The sequence below is a fragment of the Phaenicophaeus curvirostris genome, chromosome 2 (assembly GCF_032191515.1).
Source record: "Phaenicophaeus curvirostris isolate KB17595 chromosome 2, BPBGC_Pcur_1.0, whole genome shotgun sequence".
Classification (NCBI taxonomy): Eukaryota; Metazoa; Chordata; class Aves; order Cuculiformes; family Cuculidae; genus Phaenicophaeus; species Phaenicophaeus curvirostris.
In genome coordinates this window covers 74546715-74574185 of record NC_091393.1, presented here as the reverse complement: position 1 = coordinate 74574185, position 27471 = coordinate 74546715, and the positions used below count along the sequence as shown (strand labels likewise).

Sequence of the window (27471 nt, the reverse complement as noted above, 5' to 3'; positions counted from 1 at the left end):
TGTCACCACTCTCATTACAAAAATACCTTTAAAAATGTCAAGGTATCTTGTGTTTTATGTAAGTACCAAAGCTGAGCACATCTCAAGTCTCCTTGACACATCTGTTTGTTTGTTACTGACAAGTTTTAGCTTGATAGCCCTCACCTCTATGGCAAGACCCCAGAAACACTGTTAATTCTCTTCTGTGTACTCTTGGTTCTGTCTGTGCAATGTTTGATTTCTATGAATACTGCTTTGAGTAGGTCAGACAACAGGATTTGCGTGCTGCACTGGACAGGCTCTGGATTAATGCTCCCTACCAAAAAGTGCCTTGGCCCTGAAGTGCAGATGGGTGTGAGAAAAATTGCCTGGAAAAGTAAGGTGACATTTCATGTACTTTCAGATCAAAGATAAATCAAAATATTTAGTTCTTATGTTACTGCGTATGTAGCTAAATGCAGATTACATTATTGAAAAACTGTTTGTGAAACCATAAAACCCACAACTCCATTCTTTTACTTTGATTTTTTTTTTTAATGAGTTGCTATTGAAAGCTACCACTATGAGACATTTTGCTCTAGTATTTGAAATTATTTCAGTAAGAGTTCACCAAATCCAGCAACAGGTGGTATGGGAGACTTTGATTCTGGCTTTTGTTTCTTGTCAGGATGTACAAGTCTGTGGTGGGGCAGCAGGGCAAAAAAGTTAAAACAGTCCCCCATTTTCTCAGGATTCATCAGCATATCATAACTGTGAAGTAACTGCTTGTGAGTTGCTGTGTCGCGTGAATTCTGCAAGAGCACCTGAAAAAAAAAAAAGCAATGTAAGTTATAGCACTTCCCGCTTTCCTACAAATTCCCTCATCCCTGAAATCTCTTGCTGCATCCTTTTCACTTAGTTACACTAGTATAACAGTGCCATAGTACTCAATAGAACTGGTAAGATCCCTGGTGGAGTTCACACATCAGTGTACGTAGCAAAGTTTTGTGTTAAATACTCCTAAATATAGTACATCTGGTTTAGTTTGAAGGATCCAGAGTAGCATAACTCTAGGAGATGCAACTCTGATCTCACATGTACGTGCTGTTTTAAACAACGTTCTTTTAAAATCAGATTTTTATAAAAGTTCTCTTGCTACTACTTGTAGCGTTAGGAGAATTTATGTATCTGCAAACATCGTACCTGCATTCGGAGGTCAATGCCCATGTTTTTTAAAAACTCCCGCTGTTTTATGGGGCCTAATGTAGCTGTTCTGCCCTGTGCCATCTTCCGAAGGTAGCTAAAATCAACATCTGCTGTCAGGTCTGCTGTACCTGGAGCTTTCAGTACATCGTGAAGTTTGTGATCCCGGAAACCCTGAAAAGTTAAATGGGAAAATTAAACTCAGCTGTATTCCTAGCTACCACAGCTGGGCCAGCAAAGACTGAGTTGTGCATGTGAGGGGTGAGAATTCAAATAATACTTCAAAAATTTCAGATAAGTCTAGCAAGGGCTCAGACTAGCCTTTCCCTGTGACAGAAACCCTGATGGGTACTGATTAAAAATAAGAACTCAATTACTCAGTTTTATGTTTGCAGTTTTTGCTATTATGTCCACCCAAGACCTTTCTCTTGCAAGAACCTAATGATCCAAGTGACAAATAAAGATAAGAGTATTCCGGCTTACTATTTCAGGGTAAATGTCGTACCCGGAAAGTGTCAGTTTTGGTTCCATCATGACCGTAATCGGCAACCAGTGCAGCTCCCCCATCCTTTTCTATACGACAGGCAAGCCTCTGAATGATGACACCAGCCTCAGGACACACTTCCACATGATCTCTCCTTTCTTCAGGCTAAAGCAGAGTTCAAAGACCAAAACAACTGTGTTAGCAAACAAGTACAGGGCAAGAGTTCTTCACACTTGATGTCTTGGGATTATTGTCACTTCACTGGGGCACAGAGGTCCAGTGGTGTATTCTGGGCTACCTGGAGCTTGAACCAGATTTTGCTAACCGTCATTTTCAGTTAGCGTTTTCTGCACGATGGATTTCAGCCATCTCTTCTATAGTTGACTGAAATCAATTTTTTTCTGACAAGAATACTTGTTCAGGTGAAACTGCATCACTGCAGTACTGAAAGAATGAAAATAGCTCTTCAGCTGTGCATACCCTTCAAAAAGGCCTTTCTGTGTGGAGCTCTGTAGTTGGTTTTAATCTCAACTACTTCATTTTGTATCTCTAGGCATCCAGTGACCTTTAGAATAAACACCAGTCTTGGGCCCTTTCCATTACAGATCAGCGCAGCACAGGAGCACCGACTACGTACACAGCAGGTTGAGAGCCTGGCTTAGGCAGGGCCATTGCTGAGATGGTGACATGACACATGCAATACAGAATTCTGCCTGTTACCTGCTGCCTCAGTTTGCTCTCACAAGTGTTTTGCCTGTTTAAGCTCTTGATTTTGCAAAGTTTGATGTGCGTGTTTGTTTCTGTGCTATATATTCACACTGTACAAAGTTAAATGCTTGTGGAAATTCTGAAGGATGGAAACGGTGAACTGTACTTACTCACCTATAGATTGAGAGCCCTTCTCTCACTGTCAAAGTAACTCAGAAGCAGTAAATGTAGTTGAAGAGTCAGTAAAGATATAAGTATGAACTCTGGTAGGCATAACCTTACCTGAATAAAGTTTTCTGTCGCAGGGGTACTGGATGGTGACAGGACAAACCGAAGCTGGTCAGGAACTTCTGGATCTATATCAACAAGCACTTCACGCCAGCCTCTCTCTGTTCTCTGTGTAATAATCCCAAAGCACTCACTTTAAACTCCAACGGGTACAAAAGTACCTTGTTTATTTGATTGAGCTAATGTGTTTAGTTAATTAGTAATTTCACAAATGTTTTCATAACAGAATATGTGATTAACAACAATTATTAATTCCTCTTTAATTCCAGTAACTTCCTTGGAAAAAAGCTCATGGTAGAGACTCTTCTCTAGTGTCAACAAATACAGGTTTAATTATACTTAAAAGGAATGAACGATGTTGCTGAGAAAAATGCGACCTCTCCCATTGACAGTGCAATGTTTAACTTATGAAAATAAAATAAACTTCTACAGTGATTTCTACAAATTCTCAAATTGAAATGGAAAGTTTCTTCTGAATCCGAACTAGCCTTTATTTTGCTATTCTCATTACCATTCAAATGGAAGCCCTTCAGAGCACTGTCTTTGTTAGCAGCAATGAATAAAATAATGTTGAAATTAAAAACTTATTAATGTAGCATAAGAAATAAACTTGAGACTTCTCTAAGCAAAAATAAATCTTTAGCTTTCTGCAAGATTTTCCATTCAAGGACATTTACTAATTTTACAGTTTTCAGTTGAATTAAGTCTTTTTTTTATCCAAGTTCAGCTAGAAATACTTTATCACCATGGACAATGCATGTGTCTAATTTGGCACCCTAATTCTGTTCTTTCTCAAAGAGAAAAGACATATGAGTAGATTGTCACACTTACAATAATCTTCTTGCTATACCTGAAACTTATGTATTGGCAGGGCATCAAAAAACTCGTGTGCTAAGTAAAAGCTGTAACCTGGGGGAAGGTAAAAAAGAATGCATTAAATTATTAATGCTTCCATGAAAGCTTCAAGATGCAAATTAAAAAGTTTTTATGAATTTTAATGAATTGAGCTTTTTAATGTGGTTGTGAAATAACTATTTTGTTACTTCCAACTTGGATACATCAAAGGCAGCATTTCTACACCCAGCTTGAGATCAGTATCTCATGAAAGGAGATGCAGGCAAAGCCAGTAAATGGTTTCCCATGAAAAGACAAAGTCAGATTATATAAAATTAAGTAGTAATCCCAAAATGCAGGTAGTCAGAATAGGCAGTAGTTATGAAAATGATCAAGGTCCTGCCTCAGACTCAAACAAGAAGTAAGAACAAATACGTATATTAACTACTTCTCTATCCATTATGAAGGGTAGCAGAGATCTCCTCTCTTATCAAAAGCTGCAAATGGAGGAAGGATGGCACCCTTGTAATCTGACATTCAAGTTCCTTACCTGGTGGCACATCTTGAATGTCTCTGTACCAGAAAATGGGAATTCCAGTCTTGCTAATGCCTTCCATGTAAGCAGAATTGTCCTCGGGGTTTGACTGCACCTTCCCTCCTGTCAGCGTCAACGCTTGGATCTCGCTGAGCTTGGGACTCACTTCTACCAGATGAACAGAGACATCACATTTACTAAGTAAAGAGGAAAGCTGCTTGAAGACCTATAAAGGCAGATGAATTCTATTAGGCACAGCCACGAGCCGTATACAGTCAAGGTTTAAGAATTAACCTTTAGTCTCATTAATTATATCCAAGATAAAAGATACAGTTTGCTTTCATTTAACAAAATACTCCCAGTGAAAGAGACTGCATTTTGCTCCTCCAGAAGGAAATGGGGATGCCTTCATCCATTTTAATAAAAACTGCTATGCTTCTAATAACGCTGGCAAATACAGCACACTATACAGCTGTAAGGACAGCAACATGACGTGCTGATTTAGAACAGTAACAGCCTGAGAGTGAGTACCTCCTCTAATACTGCAGAGGGTTTAGCATTAGCAGAAAAATAGTTCAGTTTTCCCAGAAACCATAGACAAAAAGTGCTCAATATCCTAACCTTTCTCTGTGGTTATTAAAGTTATTTTTCCTTGACATCTGTAAATAGAATAAAATCCTTCTGAGGTATTAAATGCCATTAGCAATCAGTTTATGAATGAGTATTATTTTAATTAATAGACAGCCATGCAAGCATGATTGAACAAAAAGGGTTAACTCAGAAGAACCAAGCCCCTGAAATCTCCAAAGAAAATGACACAGCTTCACCCCTGTATTACTGTCCTTGCACTCAGGCTTCACGCCCAGAGGTACACAGCAGCACCCTCCTTCCTGGTTTTCAGTTTGGATAATGCTCCCCTATACAGAAACAACTTGTAATGGAATATTCCTGCCCTCCCTTTCTATCACGTAGTGCATGAAAGCTCATATGCATATGTGTGCCGTGTGCACACACTGACCTGTGTTCTGCTTTCAACCTGGTTTCAGAACCACACATTTATCTGAATTAGAGCCTAAGCTGCAAATCTCCTGACCGAAACTATTTTGGTTCCTAGGGAAGGTTAAACCTTAACAGCAAAACCTCATTCCTTGAGGATTCAATGTAGCCACAGCACAAATCCAGAAACAGAGAATGTTTACATTAGTTTTTACCTACCCGTAATATATCGTCAGCAAGAGTTCCCCTCCCTGGACCCAGTTCCACCAGCTGGAACGCTTTCGGTTTGCCCGTGGCGATCCATTCACTGATATACCATATTCCTATTAACTGACAGTGAGAAACAACACAAAGTAAGAGCTACGGTAACAACCTGATAACCCGTGGAAAGTGGTATCTGCCTTTTGCCTGACAATAACCAAGATATTATACAATATTTTCTCTCTGTATTTTAAAGTTAAGAAAAATCATGCATAACTGTGCTGTTATAACTGTGCTGTCTTTATGTATTAACATAGTGACCGACTGCTTTCAACCCAGCAGAAGCAACTCGCCACCAGTAAGCACATAGGACTCTTTTCTAGTTGATGCAAGGCCTTTTCCTTAAGGCTCAAACACAGGACACTGCACAGCTGTCTCTGAGCAGCTGTTCATGACACTGCATTTATCAAAAAGTCATTGAGAACAGCCTTTAACTGGAAATGATGCACAGACCAGAGCGAACCAGGCCAAAACCTGAAATTAATTTTTCAGTAGAGTTTTCACACTGGGAAACTGCCATAACTAATTCTATTTATAAACAAGTTTTGCATGAAAATAAGTGTTACAAAGCACAGATGGCGTCCCAAACTATAACAGACAAAAGAACTCCCATATCTTCCAGAAAAACAAAATAATAAAATCATAGAACAGTTTGAGTTGGAAAAGATCCTAAAGATCATCCAGTTCCAATGCCACGGCTGTAGGCAGCGACACCTCCCACCAGATCAGGTTGCTTACAGCCCCATCCATCTTGGCCTTAAACACCACCACATTTGTTACTAAATTCTACTTGAATGTAAAAGTCTTGCTAAGCACAGGTGGTCTCCCAAATTGTAACAACTGCAAGGACTCCCTGATCTCCCAGAAAAACAGGATCCAAGAAGTAGTTACTATTACAAAAAGTTCAAATTTTTTATTTAAGCTAAAGTAAAGTTTCATCTAAGTAACTGTATTTTTTTGAAACTCAGACAGAATGCCCCTCTGACAGTGTGTTTTCTTTCAGTGTTTTTCCAGACACTTCATTCTTTGGAGATGATAACATCTGGTGGGCAGTATGGTCTGTGATGAACAGATGTCTCTTCTCTGATCACCTCTGTTTGCAGCCTTTCCCCATCTCAAATGCGAGCTGAGGGACAGCTGGCTCCAAAGCTCCAAATTAGCAAGAGGTTTGACTGTTGTGAAGTTCGTAATAACATTACAATTAGTCCTTGGAAAGTAATAAAATACGTATAAGATTTCTGGGAAAATTTATCCATGTGCATGTAAATGGGAAACAAATTCTGTCCCCAGCAATTGTCTCGCTGCACAGGATTGATGGAGGTCGCTCCCTCCTGTTGTCCAGCCCTGATTAAAGGATGCTCGCTTTCTTGAATTCCAAGAGGAGTCCTAGAGAGTTTATTTGCTGGCAGCTGACTGAACATGAGCCAGCAGTGTGCCCAGGTGGCCAAGAAGGCCAATGGCATCTTGGCTTGTATCAGAAACAGCGTGACCAGCAGGTCCAGGGAGGTTATTCTCCCTCTGTACTTGGCACCGGTGAGACTGCTCCTCAAATACTGTGTTCAGTTCTGGGCCCCTCACCACAAGAAGGATGTTGAGGCTCTGGAGCGACAAAGCTGGTGAAGGGGCTGGAGAACAAGTCTTACAAGGAGCAACTGAGAGAGCTGGGGTTGTTTAGCCTGGAGAAAAGGAGGCTGAGGGGAGACCTCATTGCTCTCTACAACTACCTGAAAGGAGGTTGTAGAGAGGAGGGTGCTGGCCTCTTCTTCCAAGTGACAGGGGACAGGACAAGAGGGAATGGCCTCAAGCTCCGCCAGGGGAGGTTTAGGCTGGACGTTAGGAAAAAATTCTTTACAGAAAGGGTCATTGGGCACTGGAACAGGCTGCCCAGGGAGGTGGTTGATTCACCTTCCCTGGAGGTGTTTAAGGCACGGGTGGACGAGGTGCTGAGGGGCATGGTTTAGTGTTTGATAGGAATGGTCGGACTCGATGATCCGGTGGGTCTTTTCCAACTTAGTGATTCTGTGATTTTTGTATCGAACAAGACACCTCTTCCTCCTCCAAAAGCATCTTAATCGAAGCTTAGGAACCATGGAATGGTTTGGGTCGGAAAAGATCTTAAAGATCATCCATTTCCACCTCCCCTGCGACGGGCAGGGGCACCTCCCGCCACAGCAGGCTGCTCAAGGCCCCATCCAACATGTCCCTTAACACCTCCACGACGAAGAATGAGGCGAAATTACTCAAGACACACAGAGCTCCGCGTTACCTCTCCGAACACCTGGCTTATTTCGGGCGAGGTGATGAAATCCCCGCTTTCCCCGACGCCGCCGCGGCGCGTGTAGTAACCCTGCAGGGGAGAGAGCCCGGGAGGGGGTGAGAGGCGAGGCAGGAGGGAAGCCCTCACCTCACCCCGTCCCGTCCCGTCCCACCTCGCACCTGCCCGGGGTTGGTGAGCGCCTCCCGCATGTACTCGGCCACCGTCACCGCCCCGGTGGCCCGCAGCTTCCGCGCCAAGTGCCGGAGCACAGCGGTAGCGCCGCTCCCGTCGCCACCCGGTGCTGTCCCCATCCCCGAGCCGAGCCGAGTCGTCGCCGCCGCCGCCACCGCGGGGAGCGGAGAGAAAGGGCCCCGCAAGGGCACGCGGGCGGCGGCGAGCAGCCCCGCGGCGGCCATGCCCGCGCCTCTTCCGCCTTCGCAGGTCCTGGCAGCTCGGTAGCCGAGCACCGCGCCGGCGCTTGCGCGAAGGTGGAAGCGTTGATGGGGCCTCGCTGCGGGCCGCGGGTTTGCCCGAGACGCTCCCCGCCCGCGACTGCGGGCGGGGAGCGTCTCGGGCAAACCCGCGGCCCTCGGCGAGACCTTTTTGTTCCTCTTCTCTCCGCCCTGACAGGACCTGCGGGCTCCCGCCGTCCCCGCGCCGGAAGCCGGAAGCGCGTGGGAGCCCCGACGGCGATGGCGGCGCGGAGGGAGTTAGGCGTGAGGGGCCCTAAGGAGGCGGCGGGCTGGGGCGAGGAGGAAGAGAATGATGAAGAAGAAGAAGAAGAAAAAGGAGGAGGAGGAGGTGGTGGTGACGACGACGGAGGCTTCACGCTGGAGGAGGTGCTGCGCCTCGGCGGCACCAAGGTAAGCGGGGGTAAGCAGGAACACGTGGCTGTCAGGACCCCGGGATGGATCTCTGGTGGCGTTGGGGGGTGTTGGGCGTCACTGGGAGTCGCTGGAGGCCATTGAGGGAGGCATTGGCTGTCGCTGGGGGCCATTGGGAGGCGTTGGAGGTGTTGGGAGCCACTGGGGGAGGAGTTGAGGGGCATTGGGAGGTGCTGGGAGTCACTGGGGGCCACTGGGGGAGGTGTTGGTGGGTCTTGAAGGCTGTAGAGGCTTGTTGGGAACTACTGGGGACCATTGCGGGTGTGTAGCCTGGCAGCAGGTCCACCTTTAATGGCTGTGTGCTGCCTCCCCCAGCAAGACTATGTGATGCTGTGCGCTGTGGATGAGGCGGAGGAAATTCTGGATGGTGGCAAGAAGGATGTGATCGATGACCTGAAGGAAGGGGAGCTGGAGGCATTTGTCAGCTCCCTGGGGCTTGGGAAGTATGCGAAAAGTTGCCTGGTGGTGGAGGAAGACGAGGAGGACGGTGGTGGTGACAGCCAGGAGAAAGAGAAGCCCCCAAAGAGCGAGAAAAGCAAGAAAAAAGCTAACCCTTCGTTAGAAGGGAAAAAAGAAAAAAACATCGAGGAAAAGGCAAGTGGTGTGAAAGACAGAAAGAAGAAGCAAGCTGGCAGTGTTCAGGACCAACACCCTTCAGCAACGAAAGAGAAGCTGGTAGAAGATTTTGAATTTCATGCAAGGCAAGTGATACTGGTCAAACCAGGTGGCAGATGGTATGATCTGGAATACACTAACGAGTTCTCTTCAGAGCCACAAAATCAGATGCTCCTGACCAAGTATAAGGCCTTGGCTGAAAAGCTGTACCATCATGAGGCAGATCTGTTTAAGAATAAGACAGATTATCAGAAGGGTGCCTCTTCGGCGTGGATGAAAACTGTCGTGTCGTCAGGTACCTTGGCTGACAGGATGGCAGCGATGACCCTTCTCATTCAGGACAGTGCTGTCCACAGTCTCCAGTTTGTTGAGAACTTGGTAAACCTCATAAAGAAAAAGGGCAGCAAGCAACAAAGCCTTATGGCTTTGGATACATTCAAGGAGCTTCTCATTTCTGATCTCTTACCAGACAATCGAAAATTATGGTCTTTCTCGCAGCGACCGTTTAACAACATCGAGAAGATGTCAAGTGGCAACAGGGATTCAAGAGACAGACGGTTGATACTGTGGTACTTTGAGCATCACCTGAAACTGCAGGTGGCAGAGTTTGTGCAAGCATTAGAGGCTCTGAGTCACGATTCTCTGATGACAATGAAATCCCGAGCGCTGGCAGTTGCCCACGAGCTGCTCTGCAACAAGCCTGAGCAGGAGAAAGTTCTACTTGTTCAGCTGGTAAATAAACTGGGAGACCCTCAGAACAAAATTGCCACCAAAGCCTCATATCTTTTAGAGACGCTGCTTCACAAGCATCCAAATATGAAGGGAGTAGTGTGTAGTGAGGTGGAGAGGCTTTTGTACCGGTCAAACATTAATGTGAAAACTCAATATTATGCCATTTGCTTTCTAAATCAGATTGTCCTCAGTCATGAAGAAAGTGCGTTGGCTAACAAACTGATAACATTGTACTTTGGATTTTTTCGGAACTGCATTAAGAAAAAAGATGTTGAATCCAAAATGCTCAGTGCTCTTCTTTGTGGGGTAAACAGGGCTTACCCTTATGCTGAGACTGGTGATGAGAAAGTGAAAGAACAAATGGACACGTTGTTTAAAGTTCTGCATCTTGTGAACTTTGGTACCAGTGTCCAGGCCCTGATGTTATTGTTCCAGGTGATGGACTCTGAGCAGACTGTGTCGGACAGGTACTATGCAGCACTATACAAGTAAGTGTCAGGTTTGCGTTTCTGAATATAAATTTTTTTTTTTTGAGGTAGTCCTCATTAATTTAAAGTTGTAGAAATGGTTATTTTGCTTTGAAGATCTTTCAAGTTTTGTGTCTCATTGGTGAAAAAATTCTGATGTTTTGTATGAGCTAGAAGAAAAAGCATATCGATTCGTTGATGTAACACGTGGATAAAACAAATGGTAGTGGCAGGTCCTGAGAACACAGCATATGCATTTCCTCCTTTGCGCTATTTTCTGGTGGCATGTTTTAATTCCAGATATTATTTGAAACTAATAGATAACTACTTCTTCTGAGATAATTTTTGTAAGTGCTGTGATTTAGTCACGTAGTAGCCTAAAATCTTATTTCCTTTTTTCCTGGGTGTGCAGGAGAATGTGTTAACAAATTCTTTAGAAGATTTAATTTGTGTAGTTGCAAAGCTGTGTATTATAAAATGAGCTCATTTTTATCTCAGCTGATTGTTTAGACCCTTTGTAGCATCCCTATAGGCTCCTGTTTAGTAGACCAAAGAGAAATTACTGATTTTTTTAAAGAGGGAACCTAAGTTCCCCTAGAATGTGCAGTGTATTTAGGGGCCTTCCTGTGCCTGGCAGCTTGGAAAAAAGGTGGTGTAGAAAATGAACTTGCCAAAATATATATCTGTTCTGATTGTGAAGCATGCTGATTGCTAACCATTTTCTTTCTATTTTTTTTTTTTAACGTCGAAATGAATGAAATCAGTTTCTCACTTTGAATTTCACCTCAGATTTTGAAACTGTTTTCAGTTGAACTCAGTTTCTTTATATTTTCTTAGGTTTTTTTGTTTGATCAGAATAGTTTTTTTTAAAATCTTTATTGTCTCGTATATACCTAGAAATGCTACAGTTATTGACGGGTCAGGATTGATTGTAATAGTTTTGAGTACTGGGGAACAAGCTGTCACTGGTCTTTTAGATTGCACTCTGAAGAATGTAGATAACTTGTTAATTCTCCTGTGTGCATTGTGACAATCAGCAATATTTTCTTGTGTGTTTTCTACAGGAAGCTTCTAGATCCTGCTTTAGCAACCTGCTCAAAGCCATCCATGTTCCTTAATCTTATCTATAAATCTCTGAAGGCAGATGTGGTGTTACGGCGCGTGAAGGCGTTTGTGAAGAGGCTGCTTCAAGTCACTTGTGGACAAATGCCACCCTTTATTTGTGGAACCCTGTACCTTCTGTCTGAGCTTCTGAAAGTGAAGCCAGAATTAAGGGTCCAGTTACAGGATCATGTGGTATAAGATGATTTCTTTATCTCATTGTTTTTTTCACTAAGAGCTAGTTTCATAAGCACCTTTCCCTAACCTGTTTTTAGGCAATCTGAGGGCTTGCTAACATGTTGCTAATATGTTATGGTAGAAAGTGCTTGAACAAACAGTGATAGAATAGAATCATAGAATAGCCAGGTTGGAAGAGACCCACCGGATCATCGAGTCCAACCATTCCTATCAAACACTAAACCATTCCCCTTAGCACCTCGTCCACCCGTGCCTTGAACACCTCCAGGGAAGGTGAATCAACCACCTCTCTGGGCAGCCTGTTCCAGTGCCCAATGACCCTTTCTGTGAAAAATTTTTTCCTAATGTCCAGCCTGAACCTCCCCTGGTGGAGCTTGAGGCCATTCCCTCTTGTCCTGTCCCCTGTCACTTGGGAGAAGAGGTCAGCACCCTCCTCTCTACAACGTCCTTTCAGGTAGTTATAGAGAGCAATGAGGTCTCCCCTCAGCCTCCTCTTCTCCAGGCTGAACACCCCCAGCTCTCTCTCGTAACTACATAAAAAATCTGCATAGATAAGGGTGCTTTAAGCATTCTAGTGGGTCCTGTGGATGTCATTCATGGAGAGAGCGTTACTTTACTAAGTGCTGTGTAAGTAAGCAGGTAAACATTCTTCACCCAAAAGCTTTGTTTCTTCTCAGGCTATTTGTTTCCTCTCTCTGCAGTCTCTGAGGTATAGCTAGGCAGGACTGGGTTATTTTTTAATTTCTCCAGGTGGGGAGGGACCGTTACACTTGTGTGATGTAAGATGTCAAATTCAATTCTAAGTCTCGTATCAAGGCCAAAACTCTGCATTGCTTAAATGTTGGCCATCATTTGCTTATATATTTGTAAGTAGCTTCTTAAGAACAATGTGCCTGTTTTTTCTAATAAATCTGAATAAAACTGGAAAAGAAAAGCTGTTTGCTAATGTTGTTTGTTGTTTAGGAGTCGGATGATGAAGAGTGCTTTAAGGATCAAGAAGAGGCAGAAGAGGGTGAGGAAAAATTTGTGGATGCAGACAAAGAAGTAGGACAGAAAGAGAAGAGCGCAACAGAAAATTCTGCTAAAACCAACAAGTCAAATTCAACAGCCTCGTGGGTGCATCATCTGAATATGGGAGGTAAATTAGCAAGGAAATATGTTTCATTTAACTTGTGACATTCTGTAACAGTGAAGTGTTGATCAAGACTTGCAAAATTAAGTAATTAAAATGTTATTTTAGTCAGAGTAATTTTTATTTACCTGTTAGCAGTGTTGAAGAGACTATGAATCTGCTAGCGTGCTTCACTTTAGGAAGTTATTGCATTTGTGTCTAAGCAATAAACAAGCTCGAGATTTTTTGCTTCCATGTTCAAGCACTGTCAAAGCGATGTAGCCAAAGATACAAGCTCATTTGCTTGTAAAGCTTGCTAGAACAATTTGTCTAGCTTTGAATGGCCTCAAGTTCTGCCGGGGAGGTTTAGGCTGAACATTAAGAAAAAATTTGTAATTATATATATATAGTGATTCTATGATTCTATGAATGTGCTTCTGGTTTCACTCTTTCCTGATGACCTTTTGCAGCAGAGCAGGGATTTTCAGGAGCTTCCTTAGGAGAATGTAGGGACTCACCTGTGCACCTGATCCTACACTGGGGAAGGGCAGTTACTTGTTACTGAATGAGTGTGTGGCCTGTCCATCTAAGAACGATGGGCAGCGTTACTGTCATGATGAAATGAAAATAATACTCTCATAAAGTTGCCTGAGGAAATTTAAGTTGTTTTAATCTCCTCTGCCCCTCAGGCAGGAAGAGTGGAGCTTCGTATGATCCTATGCATCGAAGTCCTTTATACTGTGGTGCTGAAAGTACAAGCCTGTGGGAACTGAAGAAAGTAAGGCATTCTTATGTTGCTACTCACTGAGTTTCTTAGTGCAGCCTATATACTGAGAGAAGAAAATTAACTTGAGTATTTTTGGAACTGTTACCTGGGTAACATAACAGAAAGGTTAAATGACATGTTGTTCATCTTTAAGTTTGTATGTTACTTACATCTGTAAGTGGAGATTTAGATGATGATGATGATAATAATCATCTTTTTTGACTTTAGGATTTTAGCTTTGTATCACTAAAGCTTTTTAGTACTGAATTAAAGAAAATTATGGGTGAGAATATATTTAGTTAACACAAACAAAAGATTAGAACTTAAAATTCTTCAGTTGTTCAAGGGCAGAGAGCACATGAGCCTTGCACTACCACATATGTTTATGTGTTGTGTTATTTGTTGAGTTACAGAGTGGTTTTGTGACATAGTAGTGGTGTCAGGAGTCTGATACATCAACATGAGTAATGATTGCATTTATTTTTAAAGTAGAAATAAATGATTCATATTTTTCAGCTTTCTGAACATTTTCATCCATCTGTGGCCCTATTCGCAAAAACAATTCTAGAAGTAAGTGGTTTTACTTCTACTAATTTGTAACTTGGAAGTGTGTTTTTTATATTAGCTGTCTTTTGCCGTTGAAAAAATACCTTATAAAGCCTCCTTGCACTCTGCAGATAACCAGCAGCTCTGCAGCACTGTAACGTACACTCAGATGCAGAGCTTCTCAGTGTTTTTTCTAAAGGAGATGCTCACAGAAGTAATTAACTTGGTAGAAGTGTGAGATATTACATGATTTTCAAAGCTTTTTTAGAGGCTTGGTCTCTCTCTTTTTATTTAACATGTTTTTTTTTTTTTATGTGGGGAACACTACTGTTGGAACAAATTCTTTTTTAATGCTGTTGTGGTATTGTGCCAAAAATGCTCAAACTTATGCAAATATGTATTTAAAATATTTATTTCACATGAATATACAGTATCCAAATAGTGCTGACTATTAGCTGCTATTAGCACAGTACATTGCAAAGCAGTTCATCACTGAAACAAAGTGAAGGAGATGTGTTTTAGTTAAGAAAATATTAATATTTCAAAAACAAGAGCCTGTACAAGAATGTATTAACTGGGCAGACTTATGTGATGGAGTATCCCCAAGTCTTTGTCTTTTTAAAGTGTGGTTTAATGTTGTTCTTGGACTGTTTGAGTCCTCTGTGTTTAGTTGATCTCTTTCTGAAATGAAGACCTTGATAATTTTTGTCTTTTTTCTAATTTCAGGGAAATCACATTCAGTACTCTGGTGACCCTTTGCAGGATTTCACATTGATGAGATTCCTGGATCGCTTTGTGTACAGAAATCCCAAACTTCATAAAGGCAAAGGTATGAACTTCTCTGTACATAGCCTGTGGTCTTGATTACTGATGGTGACCAGCTCTCTTTCTCTCGGATTGCCAAGTAACCCTTTGTGCTTGCCAGGTATTAAGGGTGCATGAGGTGCTGGGGAGTGGGATAAGTATTCAGGGCTGTGAGAGAGAGATGTCTGCAATTCAGAACCAGCTGACGGTCACATACTGCTGCCTCTAACATCTGCAGTGCTGAAATGGCTAACCTAGCAGGAATCAGCAGAGTGATAAGGGAATGTGAGAACTACAGAATGGATGAGGTTGGAAGAGATTTATGGACATCATCTGCTCAAGCAGGGCTACTTAGAGCAGGCTTCCCAGGCTGTTTGGGTGACTTTTGAATGTCTCCAAGAATAGAGCCTCTGCAGCCACTCTGGGCAACCTGTTTCAGCTCATAGTCACCCTCACAGTGAAAAAGTGTTTCCTGATACTCAGACAAAACCTCCTGTATTTCAGCTTGTGCCTGTCACATCTTGCCTTGTCACGGTCACTGCTGAAAACTGCGTCTGTCTTCTTTACACCCCACTGTAGTTATTTATGTACATTGACGAGATCCCACTGAGCCTCCTTGTCCAAGCTGTATAGTCATCGCTCTCAGCCCTTTCTGACAGGAGAAATGCTCCAGTCCCTTCATCATCTTAATGGCCCGTTGCTGGACTCTCTCCAGTACACCCACGTCTGTCTTGTACTGTGGAGCCCAGACCTGGAAACAGCAATCCAAGTGTGGTCTCACAAGTGCTGAGCAGAGGGGAGGGACCACCTTATGGGTGGCAGCAAAAGCCTTTGGTGTATCAGCTACTCTTCACAGTTTTGTAACAATTGAAGTAAAGTAATTTGTTTCTGATTTGTGTTTTTCTACAGAAAACACCAGCAGTGTGGTAATGCAGCCAAAGAAGAAGCAGTTTATGAAAGATACGCACAGTCTTGCAGGTAAGCCAGCGCCTTTTCAGATAAGATTATGATGGCTGAAACATGCCTGGCTGGTTGTTGTAGATGTGTCATCTGCACTATCTGTGCTGTTTCTGTTAGCAACAAAAGAAAATCCTGTCCATTGGAAGTGCAGTGGTGGTGCCTGATGTTCAGGATCAGGTCTAATCTTGTAGGGGTACATGGAAACTTCACAGCTGAAACTTTGGATCCATTTAATCATTTTAAGAGTAAATGACATAAAGAAAGCCAGTTACCTCAACTGTTAGCCTGTTGAGTATGAAAATGCTTTGTCTTCTACTGCAGTGCTTGGCTGCACACCAATTTTTTTTAAGACCTTTCTTTTCCATCTCTTTTTCCAAAAATTGTCCATTACTTTCTACTGTAGTAATTCCTTTTCCCTAGGCAATGCATGATGAAGATCGTATCTTGTGTTTGACCTGTACAAGGTCATACTTCTGCCATTCCATTAAGAAATGTATAACAGCAAAGGACAGAGCTGCTGAAAACTATGCCTTGTATTCTGTGCTTCTCTTATGTTAAGTTATAGTTTTTCCTGCATCTCCTTAAAGGAAATACAACCCCTGGCTAAGGAATTGATTAGCAATCTTGTGTTAAAATTTTACAACATTTTTACAAATCTATTTGTAGCTTGCAATGTGACCACTTAAAGGGAAAAAAAAGGCTAAAAAAAAGGCCTTAAAATCTATTCCAGAAGAGCAGTGTGTTAGGGTACTAACCTCAGAGTTATGTGACTTTATAAAATACAACTAAATTTTGTGCTTACAAACATGCCATTTTTATGTCTGGCATTCTAGTTTTATGAATAGCGTTTTTCAAGTTCTTAATATCTAAAATTATATACAAAACTTCAAAATGTATGTTGATCCAGCAGCAGTTAATATGGTAGTATTGTGTAGTTCATGTTTTTATTTGTTTCCAACTTGTTATACAGCTGCTTTTATTCTGCTTGGTATGATTGAAAAATAACTTAAATTCTCAGAAAAGTGATTTATGTAACTACTTAAATCACATTAAGCTCTTTCATTAAATAATATTGATTACTCCATACAATACCACAGCTGCAGCTATTGTTAGGATTAGTGCAAGTTATCTTTGGCACTGTTATTTTGCTAAGAGTCTTCTTGCCTTCAGAAAGAGGCTACCTTTTGCCTAGTCCCACTGTTTCCAGAAGAGGTACGATATTCTGAGGTAGAGCCTCTGGAACATTCCCAGGGATGTGCTTTCCTGTAACTTTAGGTCTGTTGCGTTGCACAGAGTGTTTGAGTTACGCAGATTAGCTGATGTACGTTTACTGATGCATGGGTTTATGGCTATTAAATCTTGAAGTAGGAATTTTTACCTCGAACAAACTTAAAGGTACAGTTTATCTCATTCTGAGTCGAAGGAGCAGACTCAACATTTGGAACTGAAATTGAGGAAATTAAATGTTCTACAAATGAAGCATACAATATAAAAACCATGAGTATATTAATATGGATAAAAGAATCTGCACTTGTTGCATGTAGTTAGGCTCTGCTGAGGCTTAGAGAACTGAGATTGCAAATCCTGTGGTACCTTCTACTATTCATTTGAAGAGTCATGTGAGTATGCTGATATGGCTTCAGAAACTTGGACCCTTGCCACTTAGAAAATATTATAGTCTGTGCCCTCTGAAATAGCTTGCAGTAGCTCTTTCTGCTTTGATTTACTTCTCTGGTGGAGGAGCGAAGTGGAACATGTGAGGGTAAAAAGCTTCTCCACAGGGAACCTGATCAGTAGCCTGGTCAATCTCTTGTTGCAGTGTGTCATATTTTGCCTCACTTCCTCAGAAATGGAGGCTCCCTCCCTTCTTCGATGTGATCAACTGATGAATGGTCCTTTCTTGCAGCTGCTGACAAGCATTTCTCCTGCTGCTAGGGGTGCTGGGCAGAAGCAGTTTCAGTATTTTAGTGTGTGACAGCAAGCTTAGCTTATTTCATATTTTTTTGTTTTGAAAAAAGAAAAATGCAATCTCGCTGTATGTGATTACAAAACCTCCTTTGCTGATACATAGATTTGAACTTGGTTAGGTCCTGTGCCTCTTGAGATTTTCCGTGGGGCCTGCTTGCATCTAGGTATCAGTATATACACTGAGAACTACTAGTTTGAAGAAATTTTGAGATGGGCTTCACTTTATTTAATGGATGACACTGGGTATCTGTGTGCTTCTGTCTGTGCCTGCTGTCTAACTTTTTACAAGAATCAGTTCAACTTGAGATAAAATCAGTTCTTTTTTTGGTTTTGCAGTCAACAGTAAAGAATTCCGTGCCAAAGATGAAAGCAAAATTCCAGTGGATGAAGTGTTTTTTCACAGGTAATTAAACAGTTGTGAATGTTCATTTTAAGTGTTGTTTTTTAATGCAATGCCATCAAAACTCATTACATTTCATAAGTATTCTCTGCTATTCTAAGTGTTCGCTAAATTTGATTTATTTGAGATGGTTGAGTATTGTCACATTGACTTGTGACTACAGAACTTCCCTTGGAACATGATTTCAACATTTGTCTAAACTGCTTAAGAAAAAATATCACTTAGGAACAAAAGCTATCAGTGCTCTAGTCTACAATCTAGTAAGTTGATGCTATGGTAGAGGCCTTAAACGATGGGTAATGATGAATGTTTTGTGGATTTTAGTTCTTATGCACTGGGAGTATTTTAAAAAAAAAACCTGGAATATACCTTGCTTATTTTATGAGTTATTAGAACGGAACAGTGCAAAAAAAGTCAGAGGAGCCAGTTTTTTATTTTTCATAGTTCTTTCCATTCAGTTGGCTTTTCTTTCAGATTATGATATAACAATACAGCTGTAACACCAAAATTGAATTGGTACACATTTGGCAAAGATTTGTTCTTAGTAAATCAAAATATTGGTTACCTGTGAATGTCTTGTAACTTACAAGACCAGAGTTTGTTTATTTTGTCTAATGAACTTTGGGGTTTTATTTGTTTTGTGTATTCATTGCAGTAGGGGCCTTTAAATTTTTTTGAAGTATCAGGTTAATGCAACTCTTTAATTATTTGATTTTATAATACTGATTACTTACATAAAATACTGGTACTAGTTTTGAGATGAAAGAAAAGCAGGTTAAAAACATGCCCTTGTCTGAAAAGTTAACAGTATTGTTGCACTGAAGATGACTGAAACCGAGATTACGCATTTAAAGTCTTCCATACGAATGCTGTACAGTTTTGCTCTTGTACCTGATCAAATTTGTCTTCTGTGTTTGGTGGTTCTTTAATATGAAACAAAGGAAAGAAAGTTATTTAATACGACTGACAGAAGGTAAAACTAAGCACATGGAAGAGGGCTATGGGAGAAAATTTAATAGAATTTAATGGGTGAATGTTTTTTTTTTTGGTCTTCCTCCTCAGTTTGATTCAAGCTGAAATTAATTGTTTCTTCCTTATCAGTATAACACAGATTTACACATATTTCTTATGCCCCTTTACAAATTTACTATGTTCAAAATAATTTCTGGTACCTTTGGCTGTGAAAATTCTGTTTTATATCTTAAGTAGTAGCTTACTCTGTGAAAAACAAAGATGATGTGAATCTCTGGTTAACATATTTGAAGCCATTACTTATAATTTTCAAATGGAAAAAATACTCATGAAACAATCTGCAGGATGTTTTTTTGAAAACCTTGTCATAAAGATCATCCCCTGTAGTTTTGTGTCTGAGAGCAATATGTTATTTCAGATTTTATTCAAAGTTCGATAAGAAGAGAGAGAAACAAAGGCGTCAGGATGATGAAGAAAGTATAGAAGATGTAGATGATGATGAATTTGAAAGAGCACTGGGTAAGGTGGTGCTTTTCCTTGCAGGAACTGTCCCAATATTTCCCGCTTTTGCAAATTATTAATTTATTCTTTTTATAGTTTTTGTGGTGTAAAAGAGCTAGGTAAAGGAATGTGAAAACTGGCTTTCCACTGTTAGTGTTTACTCTTTGCAACAGAACAGCTGTAATTTTTCAGATTTTGTTCTTACCTGCTGTAGCAGAACAAAGCTCCCATGGTCCATGAGGGGGTGGTTAGAGACCTGCTTGCCCAACTAGACATCCAGACGTCTATGGGGCCAGAGGCGATCCATCCAAGAGTATTGAGGGAGCTGGCGGATGTGCTGGCCAAACCCCTTTCCATCATCTTCCAACAGTGCTCGCTGACTGGGGAAGTTCCACTTGACTGGAGGCTGGCTGATGTTGTGCCCATCTACAAGAAGGGTCGCAGGGAGGACCCAGGAAACTACAGGCCTGTCAGTCTGACCTCAGTGCCAGGGAAAGTCATGGAACAGGTGATCTTGAGTGCTATCATGAAGCACATGCAAGAGAACCGGGTGATCAGGCCCAGTTAACATGGGTTCCTGAAAGGCAGATTTTGCCAAACTAACCTGATCGCCTTCTGTGACAAGGTGACCTGCCTATGGGACGAGGGAAAGGCTGTGGGTGTATCTTCTTGGACTTCAGTAAAGCCTTTGACACAGTTTCTCATAACATTCTGCTTAGGAAACTGTCAGCCTCTGGCCTGGACAGGCGAATGCTCTCCTGGGTGGAAAACTAGTTGGATGGCCGGGCCCAGAGAGTGGTGGTAAATGGAGTTAACTCCAGCTGGAGGCCAGTTGCAGTTGATGTCCCCCAGAGCTCAGTGCTGGGTCCAGCCCTGTTCAATGTCTTTATCAATGACCTGGATGAAGGCATTGACTCATGCTTACTTTTCTATCAAAAATTGTAGTGAATGGTTCTGACCTGAAAATAAATGAACAGATTAGCTGACAGGACAGTTGCTTGGGGTATACCTTAATTGAGTCTTTGTTCTATCTGACCTGGAGCAAGTATTTGAGATGTGATATCTTGCCTGCCAACTAAGTTTGAATCACTGGGCAATTGTGTGTCCGTCTGGGTTTGTGCTGACCGCATCTTCTAGTTCTGGCCAGAAATTACATCCTGGATAAAAGAAAACTTTCACAATTGTTCAAAAAAAGAAAAAAAATGTTTGGGTTTTTTTTCAGAAGAAGTTACCTTGAAGTAGCTGTTTTGGGGAGTATTTTTCTATAGCACCTTTTGGTATCAGGACCCTTTGTTATTAATGCAGATCATATAAACTGTTCAGGAAAAAGATATCAAATATAATATATTTTGCAATGACTTGATATTTCTTTGTATGATTTTATTTGTAATAGAAATAATTCTTTCCCCCTAGATACACTTGAAGCTGCTGATAATGCCATTGATGTTGGCCAGGATGACCTTGATTTTGCTAGGTAAGACTTTAAGTAGGTTCTTTCATCTCTTTTTTTTTATTTCACCTTTAGAGTTTTATTCTGCAAAGCTGACCAGACCTTTTTCAAAAAGACTCAAGAATATCACCTTGCAGAAAAGTCAATAGCAGTTGAACGCTGGGCAGTGCTTCTTTTCTGCATGTGCCGTAACGGAACATCATGATCCTATGGTGCTTGTAGTCTGCTGGTTTGACATGAGACCTGTAGTATTTTATTTATACAATGCAGTGACCTGGTAAGCCAGGTAAAATCTTACTTATTTTTCATTGACTCAGGTTTCTTTTTGAGAGTTGCCAACTGCAAAAATAAGCAGAATGAGGCATAATGGTACTGCTGCTGTAAGGACTGATTGTAACTGGACCTAATGCCGTAAATAAACTTTGTGGAATCCAAAATCACAGAAGTCAGTTCTCAGGAAGTCAGCAGTTTCATTTGTCATAGAATCATTTAGGTTGGAAAAGGCCTTTAAGATCATTGAATCCAACTGTGAATGATGAAGTAGCCTCTTTTTTTGCCTGAAGTATCTGTAGGACAGCTTTTGAATCAGCAGAGAATTAAAGCTTAAACTTCTAGTGAAACCTGAATGTTCTTGTGATCCAGACTGGTGTGAGTAAAAAATAGGAGACAAAAACCAAGTAACCACCCAGTACTTGAACAACCATATTTCCTTTCCTGGGGAAAAAAAATCGTATTTCTTTGTGAAGTAGACTTGGTAGGGATACCAGCAGTTTGTGTGTTTTACAGAAAAGACTTTCTGATATGGAGCAAAGGCATGTAATACAACACTGGAGCTGAAATTTCTGTTAATTGCAGAAGAGAGTTCTCTCCAGAACTTCTTCAAATGGCTGACTTTTATGATACAGTTCCAGCTGCTGACGTTGAAAACCTACATGAGTGCATAATATGTTTCTTAGGTCTTAACCTGCATTTACAGTATTTTACAATGATGTTGAACTTTTCTGACATAGTGTTTACTAGTAGATGTTATCTGGATACAAACAGTGTTTTTCCAGATGAAGTGTTAAGCTGGTTGCATAATTTTTTTAGTAATATACAAAAGAAAACCAAAGGCGGTAAGAAGGGCGCAGAATCCAGTGCTGACTGGGAGGATTCTGATGATGAAGATGAATTCAGTGATCTGGATGATGAGGAAGTCTCCTTAGGAAGTATGGAGGAAGACTTTGAAGAGGATATGGATGAAGAGGGAGGTGTATTTATGGATGTGTCTGATGATGATAACAGCCAAGGTAAAATAACATTTATTATTGAAAAATGAGAAGGAAAAGCTTTAAAGATAGGCTACTTAATATGTAATTACACATATAAATTCAGATTTAGTTTCCTAGGTGGGAGGTTTGGCTTTTAAGTAGTGACAAGTCCTTCTCTGGACAATGAATTCCTAAGAGAAATGTTTCCTGGCTTGGCCTCCTAGGTGAGCATGGGAATTAGGCATCTGGATATAAAAATTAATAAACGAGACATCTTTCTTTCATTCTGAAAACATTGGCAGTAACAGAAGTAGCTTTATACACAAACCACTGACTACAACAGGCAGAAGTACTAGAAGATCTCAAAGAAAAAAATAAAGTTTCTCAAAGAAAAAAAATTGTGATACTTGGTAATTTTTTTTATTTCTCTAGACCTAGTTAATGTTGATGTTATTAGCCATGACAACTTGTATGTAAATTGCTGTCTCATAAGTAACAGCCTTCTCTTCTAATACAGCTATGCACCTAAATTTTTATTACCACTGTAATAACTGATTCTTGCACCTGCATGGTTTTATTGTCTTTTCATCTGAGAAGCACAGTTTACACAGTATACACTTTATGTGGCTGGAAAAGCACAGATGAATGGGAGCATTTAATCTAATAACTTAAAGTCACAGGAAGATGATTGAGGGTAGAGGAGGTAAACTACTCATACACCTGTTAACATGATAATCTTTATGAGTTATTTCACCAGATTTACCATGCAGACATTCAAGTTTTACAGAAGATCTGCTTTTAGCCTTCATATTTTATCGTAGTTATAATATTTCATTCCTTTTTGGTGCTGTGGAAAAAAAATGCATAAAGAATGGCCCACCACTGATAAATTTTGAATTGTCTGTGTTGAAGAAATCCGAGATCTGGTTGTATGCACTGTGGTTTAAGCTTTTTTTCTAAAGTAAAGATTCAGACCATTCTGACAAATACGCCTAAAAAGAAATTTTAGTCTCTGTTCTGCTTTAAATACATGCATATGATGTGAGAATTGGGGGTTGGTGTATCTTGATGTATCTTTTGTGTTTTTTCCCGTCAGATGCGAACAATGTCAGCAAAAAGGGCAAGAGAAAGAAAGATATAAATTTTGTGGGATCACTTGAAGGTAAGAAAACACTGACATAATTTCCATTTAAGAAGGCTTAATACGAATACAGGGTCTGGAAAACTTTGGCATCAGAGGGTTTTGGTACAGTAAGTTATCTACAGTTTTGGATCTGGGTTCAGATTTAAATAAATCATTAACAGAAAGGAGTTAGTCTTACTCCTGCCCTCAGGCCAGTGTGGCGTAATTTAGAGTGACAATCAGCTGCTGAAGGACTGGGAATCAAAGGAGGAACTTTTGAAGGAGGGATGGAGATATACTGGTGGTTTGTGCATCTGTTACGAATATGATGAATAGATTTGTGCTATTTAGTTCTTAGTTTGTTTTTTTTTTAGGGAGGGTGGAGAATAAAGATTACTAACACAGCTATTTTAGATGGTCTTATTAAATAAAAATAAAAACATGGTAACACTTTTAGTGTCTTTGTGAACTCAGAATTCTGTCATGTAAGAACAGTACTTTTTGTTTGAAGGGTCCAACCGAGGAAAGAAGAGAAAACTCAAAGATGCTGGTATACTGGCATCTGCAGAAGAGGTAAGTTTGACCAGTGCTTAGCAAAAAGCGATCAAGCATTTTACTTGTTTCTTTGTAACAAAATACTAAAATTTCTCTCTCTAAAGTTCGGCTATCTGCTTGATGAGAATGCTGGGTCTAAGTTTGACAACATTGGAATGAACGCCATGGCCAACCGAGATAATGCAAGTAAGTACAAATAGCAGGTAGTTGTAATGCTGGTTTACTGCTCTTCAGATTCTGTACTTAGAGACATACTTTCTTTAACTGAAGTACACACACAGTCAGAAATCACACAGTAGGGACAGTAGCTGAATGTCACTAAGACATGACTTAGTTTTCTTCAGTTGCAAGAGATGCCTGGTGCTAATACTTGCTGTGACTACTGAAGTGAATAACACTTCAGAAAAGAGGAAAAGGCTATCATGTCACCCTTTCACATTGTAAATAAGAACGGGCACTATGCTGTTTGTCAGGGGTTCGTGTGAATTTTGCTCTGATAAAGAATGTCCTGGATTCTTGTGAAGGAATACCATAAGGTGTGGCTGTCTTTACCGACCTACCAGAGTGTTTCCTTGCAGCATCGGTGAAGCAAGAGCAGTTTCTCAGAAATAATTCTAATGAATGAAATATGTATATACTGATAGAATAATAATTGGTCCTTTGTAGAGCTTTTACAAGTCCTAATGGTGTCATCACCTGAAAAATGTCATCAACCACGCTCAAACGCTGTGTACTCATGCTGTGTACCCTTAACACAAGTGCGTCTAGCATTAGTGAACTAGAAAGCAATGGCAAGAGCAGTCTTAAACCCTGTGATTCTGAGATGGTAGGGCATATTTTGTGAAATGATAAAACTTTTTCTCATGTCAAAAAAACAATATGGCAGCTTGCACTTTATTAACATTTATATAGTACCCAAGTTTTAACTTTTACATGATTCATCTGTGTTCCAGATATAGTCAGAGGTATGCATTGGCTTCTTATTTTTCACCTTTCCTCTTACAGATGTCAAACAGATCCAGTGGGAAATAGAGCGTGACAAGTGGCTTCATAATAGGGATGTGAAAAGCATCATCAAAAGGAAGAAGCAGTTCAGGCACAGAGGGCTGAAAAACAAGTACAAAGGCAAGAAATCAAAAAGATGAATGTGGACACTTAATGTGGACATTTTAAAAATAATTATTATAAAATTATTTTTTAAATACTTACCCATCTTTATTATTTCAGTTCTTGGTGCTTAACCATCTCATTTGGTCATTCTCCTTTATGCCGTGAATTCCAGACCACTCATTGGATTTGTAATACACTGAAAAATAGGAAAATCCATGTCAGCTGTAAGTTAGGCGTGCCTGAAGGTGAGCCAATTTGTGGCTAGTTTTGTTGGATGTATACTCTTCCACTTCTGAGGACTCTGTCCAACAGTCTGACTCTCAGCCATACCTATGCATAAGAATAAACACTTTTGCAGTGTCCCGGGGCGAGTATTAAGCAATAATAAAATTGGTTTTATACATAAGATGGAACAGAAACTTCAGCCGCCGCTTCTGAATCCCACAACCTACCTTCCAGAATTGAAGGAAACCTCTTGTGCATTGTATATCTGAAATCTGACAAGAAAGATAGATCAGAGTTACTTTACCCGATGTATTTTAAGACAAATAATTAAATGCACTATTTTTCTAGCTAGACTAATTTTAATTAAATTTGTCTGAGCTCCTTAGTTACAGCTGCAATTAAATAACATAATCTGAATTAATTTTTTAAAAAAAAGTTGTATGACAAACCATAGTCACGTTACTCATATATGCAGCCCTATCATCCCAGTGTTTTTATAGACTCATAGAATAGTTAGGGTTGGAAGGGACCTTAAGGATCATCCAGTTCCAATCCCCCTGTTATGAGTAGTGACATGTCCCACTAGACCAGGTTACTCAAGGCCCTATCCAACCACTCTCACGGTGAAGAAATTTCTCCTGTCTAGTCTAAGTCTGCCCCTCTCTAGTTTATACCCATTGCCTCTAGTCCTGCCACTATAAGCCTTCGTGAACAGCCCCCAGCTTTCTTGTAGGTGCATTCAGGTAGTGGTAGGTCGCTATAAGATCTCTTCAGAGCCTTTTGTTCTCCAGGCTGAACAAGCCCATGTCTCTCAGACTGTCCTCCTGTGGAAGGTGCTCCAGCCCTCTGATCATCCTTATAGCCCTCCTCTGGACCAGCTCCAACTGCTCCATATACAAGAATGGAACAGAGGGGCAGAATCACCTCCCTCAACCTGCTGGCCACGCTTCTTGTGATGCAGCCCAGGATATGGTTCGTCTTCTGGGCTGCGAGCACACATTGCTGGCTCATGTCGAGCTTCTCATCGACTAGGACCCCCAAGTCCTCTGCAGGGCAGCTCTTAATCACATTATCACAGAATCACTAGGTTGGAAAAGACTCACTGGATCATTGAGTCCAACCATTCCTATCAATCACTAAACCATGCCCCTCAGCACCTCGTCCACCCCTGCCTTAAACACCTCCAGGGAAGGTGACTCAACCACCTCCCTGGGCAGCCTGTTCCAGTGCCCAATGAGCCTTTCTGTGAAAAATTTTTTCCTGATGTCAAGCCTGAACCTCTCCCCTGATGGAGCTTGAGGCCATTCCCTTTTGTCCTGTCCCCTGTCACTTGGGAGAAGAGGCCAGTACCCTCCTCTCTACAACCTCCTTTTAGGTAGTTGTAGAGAGCAATGAGGTCTCCCCTCAGCCTCCTCTTCTCCAGGCTGAACAACCCCAGCTCTCTCAGCCGCTCCTCGGAAGACCTGTTGTCCAGCCCCTTCACCAGCTTCGTTGCTCTTCTCTGGACTCGTTCCAGAGCCTCAACATCCTTCTTGTGGTGAAGGGCCCAGAACTGAACACAGGATTAGAGGTGAGGTCTCACCAGGGCCGAGTACCCCATATCTTGTACTGAAATCGGGGATTGCCCCGACCCAGGTGTAGGCCCTTGGCCTTGTTGAACCTCATGAGATTCTCACAGGCCCCCTTCTCCAGCCTGTCCAGGTCCCTCTGGGTGACATCCCGACCTTCTGGCAGGGAAGCTGCTGCTGGGTGCCTTCCCCGCTTGCCACCCGGCTCTGTCCTCTGCCTGGGAAACGTCAAGTCCCCGACCCAGCGAGCCAGGGGGTCGCTTCCAGGTCTGAAGGGATAAGCGGGGCTGTCGGGCTCCCAGCTCTGGCAGCCAGCCCCTCCCTCAAGCCCCTCTTCCCTCCGGCGCCGCTACCGCCGGACCGGCCGAGGCCGAGCGCCGCCACCCGCGGTGCGCACGCCGCCTCTCCCCGGCGCCCGCGGGGCTTTGCGGCTCGTCCCTGGGCCGGGGCGCACCTGGGCTGCGGTCCATGGCGCGGTACAGCAGGAGAGCGCCCAGCAGCCCCGCCGCCTCCAGCAGCAGCAGCGCCCGCAGCGCCCGCCGCGCCATCGCCCGCCCTTCCGCCTCCCCGTCACTTCCCGCCGCGGGGAGCGGGGGGCGTGAAAAACGGGAGCGGGTGCCTCCGTGAGAACGTTTTCCAGC

At 41.8% G+C, this 27471-nt stretch overlaps 2 protein-coding genes and 1 long non-coding RNA gene across 3 annotated transcripts; 1 reads left to right on the top strand and 2 right to left on the bottom strand.

Annotated features, from left to right (window-relative positions):
- Positions 1-185: 185 nt before the first annotated feature.
- Positions 186-7936, bottom strand: NDUFAF7 (NADH:ubiquinone oxidoreductase complex assembly factor 7). Its single transcript, XM_069852496.1, has 9 exons — positions 7704-7936; positions 7534-7614; positions 5226-5336; positions 4026-4236; positions 3492-3550; positions 2636-2749; positions 1667-1810; positions 1162-1335; positions 186-782 (listed from the first exon to the last, which is right to left on the bottom strand). The coding sequence occupies exons 1-9, from the start codon at positions 7833-7835 to the stop codon at positions 570-572; spliced, it is 1239 nt and encodes a 412-aa protein (XP_069708597.1). The 5' UTR covers positions 7836-7936; the 3' UTR covers positions 186-569.
- Positions 7937-8213: 277 nt separating this feature from the next.
- On the top strand, positions 8214-25135 carry CEBPZ (CCAAT enhancer binding protein zeta). Its single transcript, XM_069852498.1, has 16 exons — positions 8214-8387; positions 8724-10243; positions 11287-11518; positions 12485-12659; positions 13322-13410; positions 13915-13968; positions 14671-14773; positions 15658-15726; positions 18013-18079; positions 19467-19567; positions 20963-21023; positions 22089-22288; positions 23346-23411; positions 23884-23945; positions 24032-24113; positions 24933-25135. Exons 1-16 carry the CDS (start codon positions 8217-8219, stop codon positions 25070-25072), a joined length of 3192 nt encoding a protein of 1063 aa, XP_069708599.1. The 5' UTR covers positions 8214-8216; the 3' UTR covers positions 25073-25135.
- LOC138718198 (uncharacterized) lies at positions 24934-27397 on the bottom strand. The gene is made up of 4 exons (XR_011337022.1): positions 27285-27397; positions 25490-25534; positions 25137-25233; positions 24934-25033 (listed from the first exon to the last, which is right to left on the bottom strand). It is a non-coding gene; the product is annotated as an uncharacterized lncRNA (long non-coding RNA).
- Positions 27398-27471: the final 74 nt, after the last annotated feature.

What these genes read in the sequence shown, in the direction of transcription:
- NDUFAF7 (XM_069852496.1), bottom strand. Translation starts at nt 7,835, where the DNA reads ATGGGGACAGCACCGGGTGGCGACGGGAGCGGCGCTACCGCTGTGCTC. An exon ending in CGCTCACCAACCCCGGGCAG is followed by an intron (nt 7,615 to 7,703) that starts GTGCGAGGTGGG and finishes TCTCCCCTGCAG; the next exon opens with GGTTACTACACGCGCCGCGG. An exon ending in TTGCTGACGATATATTACGG is followed by an intron (nt 4,237 to 5,225) that starts GTAGGTAAAAAC and finishes CTGCCTTTATAG; the next exon opens with GTCTTCAAGCAGCTTTCCTC.
- CEBPZ (XM_069852498.1), top strand. Translation starts at nt 8,217, where the DNA reads ATGGCGGCGCGGAGGGAGTTAGGCGTGAGGGGCCCTAAGGAGGCGGCG. An exon ending in GCCTGTGGGAACTGAAGAAA is followed by an intron (nt 13,411 to 13,914) that starts GTAAGGCATTCT and finishes CATATTTTTCAG; the next exon opens with CTTTCTGAACATTTTCATCC. An exon ending in TACTGGCATCTGCAGAAGAG is followed by an intron (nt 23,946 to 24,031) that starts GTAAGTTTGACC and finishes CTCTCTCTAAAG; the next exon opens with TTCGGCTATCTGCTTGATGA.